Below are 6,296 nucleotides of genomic sequence, written 5' to 3'. Positions count from 1 at the left end.
GGAGTGCCAGCACTCACTCTGCCAAAAACGGCGAACATCCGAGCGGCGGTTCCCACTTTTGCGTCGGCGTCGCAAACCCCGCCCCGGCAGACGAGGTTTGCCGTACTCGTGCGACGGTGGCCGGCGGGCACGTCGAAAGACGCCGATATCGTGCGCGAATTGGCGCACCTTGGCTTCACCGGAGTGCCGCCACTGACTCCTCCAAAAACGGCGAAGATCCGAGCGGCGCTTCCCACTTTCGCATCGGCGTCCCGAACTCCGCCCCGGCTGACGCGGTTTACCGTACTCGTGCGACGGTCGCCGGCGAGCACGTGGAAAGACGCCGATATCGTGCCCGAATCGGCTCCGTTCGGCTTCGCCGGATTGCCAGCACTGGCTCGGCGAAAGACGACGAACATCCGAGCGACGGTTCTCACTATTGCCATGGTCCTTCAATATTTTTCTGGTCATGAAACTCCCGCGTCACTCAATGGGAGAGCTTCATATACCGCCCGCACTTTCCGCGCCGCGGCGCTGGCGTAGCTAGACGGGGGACGAGGAAGCCGGCCCGGCCGGCTGCTCTGTTGGCCGCCATTAGCGGACTGTTGGCGCGGAGTTGTGGTGGTCGTGCTGATCGCCCCCCTTTTTAGCTTTTCGCGGTCGCATCGTGTTGACAGCGATGCCCAACACCTGCTGCGTGCCGGGCTGTCATTCTGGATACAAGGGCACCGTCGAAAAAGTTTCCCTGTTCTGTTTACCAGCCAACGCAGAACAACGCGTCAGGTGGAAACGTGCGATCCCGCGACAGGAGACTGCCGGATTTTCGTTCGAATCAAAGTACGCTCGCGTGTGTGAAAAACATTTCGACGCCAGTGACATTGTACGTGCGGACGTGTGCACTGTGAACGGAGACATCGTTTCGCTGCCCCGAGAACGACCGAGACTGGTGGAAGACGCCGTACCAAGGATTTTTGAAGGTTTGCCTTCCTACCTCTCGAAACCAAAGCAGCGTTCGCGTGCAACGAAGGGCCCACCTCTAAAAAGGCCGCGAGAGCTTTCTCCGGATTGTGATGCGACAGTCGCGAATGCAGACGTCTCCAGTGCAGCCGACAAAGAAATCGAAGGTAAGTCTGGCACAAAGTTTGCAAGTATCCTACCCGCTCACCACGCTAACAAAATTCGCTCACTACGCTAACCAAATTGGTTCCTTCCCTTATAAATATTGCCCTTTCTCACTCTTTGCAGATGTTGTGAGAACTGAGAATCGCAATGGCTACGCTGATGCAGAGTGTCAAACAGAGGTCACCGTTTGTTCAGCGTCGGAGCTACAGAGAGTGAAGGCCCAACTTCGCAGCGTGAAGCAACAGCTTCAGTCATGTCAGCGGAAACTCACAAAAGCGGAGGCGCACGCGAATAGAAAGAATGGAGTGTATGCAGATATTCACAAGCTTTCAGACCGCGAGAAGCTCATTATAGACCAGTGCATCATGAAAGCAAATATGAAGTCTGCGAAAGCAGCACGGTAAGATCCGGTTTGTAAAGTTTGTGTGTGTGTGCAATTTTATGTGAAGTGCGATGTTCGGTGCGCATTCGTTTGCTTTCTGGATATTGACAGAAACTACTAAGTGAAGCCGTGGGACAAAACGCAATATTTTGTTTTACTTTGATGGTGCTGTTTGCTTGAGCTGTAGCAGAATCGTGACCACAAAAATTGCATTTTATTTATTGCAGGTATAAAAAGGAATGGCTTTACGATTGTTTACTGCTGAAAATCAAATCCACAGCAGTTTATACATTTCTTCACGAGAATAATTTTCTGCCTCTACCACACCCTCGCACACTCTACTCCTATCTGAAAAATCTGAAGGCCGGCTTCGGATTTGATGAAAATTTATTTGACATCCTCAAAGACAAAGTGGAAAAGATTCCAAAGAGAGAACGGCGAGGTTTTTATCTTTTTTTTTCTTTTGCATTTGATTTTTCTGGACTCTAGGTAAAGAGCTGAAATATTTTTTTTTCTTTAGGTGTCCTCATGTTTGATGAGATGAGCGTGAGAAAGAGCCTTCACGTCAGGGAATCGGATATGGCACTGCTTGGAAAGGTGGACTTAGCAGAGCACACGAAGCCGACTGACCAAGTGAAAGATGGGGACCACGTGTTGGTGTTCCTTTTCCGACCATTCCTTGGTGGCTGGTCGCAGACTGTCGGAGCGTTTTGCACGTCCGGGGCTGCACCAGGATCCACTGTTGCCAAACTGATCCTGCAGTGCATTGTACTCCTATCGAATGCCGGCGTCATTGTGGAGGCAGTCACTTGCGATAACTCAACTTCGAACCGATCAGCACTGAACTCCTTGGGTAAATATTTGCAGTCATTATTTATTTTCAAGGTATTTAGTAAGTGATTTTAATAATAGAAATGCCTTTCTTTTAGGTGTCAGTGGTGATGTCACAAGAGTATCAACATCGTTTGAGCATCCATGTGACTCCTCCAAAGTCATTCAGGCTATAATTGACCCGCCGCACATCTTCAAGTGCATCAGGAATAACCTTTTGAAGGCCGGAAAGTTCCTGGTGCGTAAAACAGTTTAAGATAAGTCATCACAGTGCTCTGGCTAACTTTGTCTCACAGCCTTTTTATAAATGTAACAGTTGCCTGGTGACAAAGAAGTACAGCATTCCCACTTTGAAGCTCTGCTGGACTACGAGGAGCAGCAAGCTGGACTTCGGGCTGTGCCAAAGCTTACGAAAGCTCACATCAGCCCCAACGCTTTCCAAAAACTGAGTGTGAGACTTGCTGTCCAGGTAAGACATAACAGCTGCTCTAGCATGAGTCATTAATCAGTATGTGTAACAAAAAGTGGTGTTGCTTCATCAGAATACAACACTCTGCCATATAACTTCTCTAAAACATTTCAGCTCTTCAGTGAAAGCACTGCTTCAGCAATGGACTTCTATCGCAGTAGAGAAGAATGTGTGAAACTTCGTGGCTCCAAAGCAACTTCGGATTTTGCGAGGCGAATGAATAGTCTATTCGACTGCTTCAATTCTAAAAGGCCACAAGATGTGCAGTACAATGAAGCGGAACACATTTCTGTAAGCCCTAATATTTCAAACCTACTGTCACATCCTTTGAAGTTCCACTTAAATCAGATTGTTTTTCAGACGCTGAAGGAGAACATCGAATGGCTTGACAGGTGGCACACTTACAACCAGAGTTTACCAAAGCAAAAGCAACTCTTCTTTCTCAGCAAGCCAACATGCAATGCTTTGAGAATGACTTTGCACAGCACAGTGACGCTTGTTGAAAAGCTGCTGAATTGTGGCTTTCGCTATGTTTTAGTTGGCAACTTTGGACAAGACCACCTCGAGGTACATTTAAACGTTTTTGCTCGTTGAAGACGTTTTCTTCACACTTTTATATTTTTCAGAGATTTTTTGGCATCGCAAGACATGTCGCTGGAGCAGGGGGACAGCCAACTGTTCAGCAATTTTTGTTCATTTACCGGTTGCTCTCGGTGAACAACTTGATCCGTCCTCCACAGAGAGCCTCGGTTGAAGGGGATGGTCCGCGTCTCCTCTTGAAAATGCAGGATCTCTTTCAACATAAAGAGCCTACTGTTAATCAGGTAAACATTTGAATAGCACCCACCAATGCTGCTTGTAGGGTGTTTGTGCATCGTAAACGTGCTGAATGTCGTCTAGCTTTTTGATGCTAATGACATGCACGTCTGGTCGTATGATATAGAACAGACTTTTATTCTGCTTAAGTAAAGTGTGGGATTGGGCTAGTTGGTAATCCATATAAAACTTCTAGGCGCGTAAAACTTCAGACAACTAACATAAGAGACGAGGACGAGCGCAGACTTTCAACTGATTTATTACTACTACGACACACATATATATATTAGAAAGAAGATAAGATCACTTGCTTAAGCAAAAAAAAAAAAAAAAAAAAAAAAAAAATTTTTTTTTTTTTTTTTTTTTTTTGCTTAAGCGCCTAGAAGTTTTATTCTGCATTTTTATACTTTACTTTACAAATTTCTCACTCTGGCCATTGTGATAACGCAAAATATGTTTCAGATTGATACCTTGGCAGTTCTTTTTGACGATATACTGCTGGAGCCTGCTGAATGCATGCAAGACATGATTCATCCCGAGTCAACGAGGGACTGTATTTTGGATTACCTTGGTGGGTATGTAGCAAAAAAGTTTGCTAAAATAAGCTGCAAGGACTGCCTCCAAACACTCAGAAGCAACTCCCGAGAGCCAACTGCATTGACTCAAATCAAGACAAGAGGATTTTTGCAAGTGCCATCGGAGAAATTACTGCGGCTCTTGCAAATTGTGGAAGAACATGTGGAAATGTGCACGGTGGACAAAATAGCCTGTGCCAGTGTTTACATGAACATTGTTGAGAACATCCTGCTGGACGACCGCACTTCTTCGGCCAGTGTTGGCTGTGGCTCACATTTCGTGAGCACTACGGCAGAAGTTGTGCACTTTTTTATTAAGTGCCGTCTGCATTTTTTTACGCGTGAGCAGAACAAACTGTTTCGTGCTGGCGGACGTCGTTTATCCTGCCCGGCCAAAGGAGGGAGGAAACCAGGGACATAAATTTTTTCAATGATTTTTGTTGTGTCATCCACTCCGTCTCCCAACTTTCATCCACAGTTTTGAAACGCAGATTTGAATAAACTATGTGCCTGTGCTCATGGCAGTTTCGAATTCTCGACGATTGCCGCGTAGCGTAGTTGCCAAATTCAAAATGTTACCCCCTGCTAGGTAAGTGGCACACAGATTTGCTTTCGTTAGGCAGAAATATCTCGCACATAAAAAGCTCAAGTTGGATTGAAAGAGATATCTAAGTGCATAAAGAAAATCTCTAGAAATATTCAAAAAGAGCAATGCAGTTTCATGTACAACTGATTCGTTTAAACTGAATAACTGGGTTGAAGGAAGATCCTGGTTGATTTCTATGTGCGCGTAGAAGGAACAGGGTGGCTAATTAGAACGCGGACTTAGAAGTCGTGGTCATTGGGAGAGTACATGGGAATGGATAAAAAAAAAGCCGCGTATATCAAAACTCGGCTGCGTTATCAAATCTGCATGCGTAAAAACAAAAGCTCTCGCTTCGAAATAGCACGTAGTGCCTATATCTAGCAGCTCACAACAGTTTCATCTCATTTTTTAATCTTTAAAATCAGGGGCGCTAATTATGACATCAAAGAAAAAAAAGAAAAGAGCACAACTTGAGCATCCCTCTCTGTCTTGTGGTGTCTCATTCTGAGCTTTTAATTTTTCAGCTATGTTTCACTAACGATATCCCTCAAGAGGTACTTCAAGGCTATTAATGTCAAGTCACCCTGATACACAGATTTGTTTATTGGCACGCGAACTTCTATTGGCTGCTTCGTGATGCCATATGGAATAAAGTGATAGTTATTCCGAAAATGAACGTTACGTGCAGCCAGAGCACGGCTGCTCCGCAATCTCTAGCGCAAAATATGTTAACCTTTCAGTCATCTAGAACCAGTCACAGTGTTCGGTTTAAGCCCCAAAAGCGGCTATGCAGGAATCGAGAAATTTAGGAACGCTACGAATGCGCGTCACTTGACAGACGAACTCAGTTAAAACATTGCCAGCAGTCAAAGACTTAGGCAATTTGACAACGCGCATCATGGACCACTTTGACAATACTAATAGCTGCTATGATTTGTTAGCGATAACACGGAGAAGGAAAATATCTGAAGAAGTGTATTTGATGGGAAACGCTTCCGCGAACGCGCTACAGCCCTGCCAAGCGCGGCCGATCGATGCCCTCCTGTTTACGGTGGCGCCTCTGGTGGCCACTTGTGTCCCTATATGAAACTTTCGCGGGAGTTTCATGACCAGAAAAAAGTATTGAAGGACCATGCTATTGCGTACGCGTCGCAAACCCCGCCCCGGCAGACGCACTTTGCCGTACTCGTGCGACGGTCGCCGGCGAGCACGTAGAAAGACGCCGATATCGTGCCGGAATCGGCCCCGTTTGGCTTCGCCGGAGTGCCAGCACTCACTCGGCCACAAACGGCGAACATCCGAGCGGCGGTTCCCACTTAGCCGTCGGCGTCCCGAACTCCGCCCCGGCAGACGCGGTTGCCGAGCTCGTGCGACTAGCGACCGCGAAGCCGTCTCGCGACGCCGCTTTCGTGCGCGGCTCCCACTGCGACCTGGGTCACCCGAGGTCGACGAGCAAAAAAGAATGTCGAAAAAAATTTTTTTTTTTTTTTTTGCGTCTGCCGGGGTGCCCCTATAATAGCAGCGATAAGCACCCAG

At 46.9% G+C, this 6,296-nt stretch overlaps 1 protein-coding gene across 2 annotated transcripts; it reads left to right on the top strand.

Annotated features, from left to right (window-relative positions):
* Positions 1 to 516: 516 nt before the first annotated feature.
* LOC119184688 (DNA transposase THAP9) lies at positions 517 to 4,693 on the top strand. Of its 2 annotated transcripts, XM_075886145.1 has the most exons (10): positions 518 to 1,103; positions 1,225 to 1,501; positions 1,711 to 1,925; positions 2,004 to 2,336; positions 2,413 to 2,552; positions 2,631 to 2,783; positions 2,898 to 3,074; positions 3,144 to 3,350; positions 3,410 to 3,607; positions 4,062 to 4,693. In XM_075886145.1, exons 1-10 carry the CDS (start codon positions 659 to 661, stop codon positions 4,593 to 4,595), a joined length of 2,679 nt encoding a protein of 892 aa, XP_075742260.1. In that variant the 5' UTR covers positions 518 to 658; the 3' UTR covers positions 4,596 to 4,693. The 2 variants fall into 2 exon arrangements, with proteins under 2 accessions (XP_075742259.1, XP_075742260.1); XM_075886144.1 differs by having other exon boundaries at positions 517 to 1,103; positions 2,898 to 3,350.
* Positions 4,694 to 6,296: the final 1,603 nt, after the last annotated feature.

This window comes from Rhipicephalus microplus, unplaced genomic scaffold, assembly GCF_043290135.1.
Source record: "Rhipicephalus microplus isolate Deutch F79 unplaced genomic scaffold, USDA_Rmic scaffold_904, whole genome shotgun sequence".
NCBI lineage: Eukaryota > Metazoa > Arthropoda > Arachnida > Ixodida > Ixodidae > Rhipicephalus > Rhipicephalus microplus.
Note: the sequence above shows the minus strand (reverse complement) of the source record. Positions and strands in the feature narration are given on the sequence as shown.

Excerpts from the sequence above, each read along its gene's own strand:
- LOC119184688 (XM_075886144.1), top strand. The coding sequence starts at position 659 with ATGCCCAACACCTGCTGCGTGCCGGGCTGTCATTCTGGATACAAGGGC. Across the intron at positions 1,104-1,224 it reads AGCCGACAAAGAAATCGAAG|ATGTTGTGAGAACTGAGAAT; the intron begins GTAAGTCTGGCA and ends CACTCTTTGCAG. Across the intron at positions 3,351-3,409 it reads TTGGACAAGACCACCTCGAG|AGATTTTTTGGCATCGCAAG; the intron begins GTACATTTAAAC and ends TATATTTTTCAG.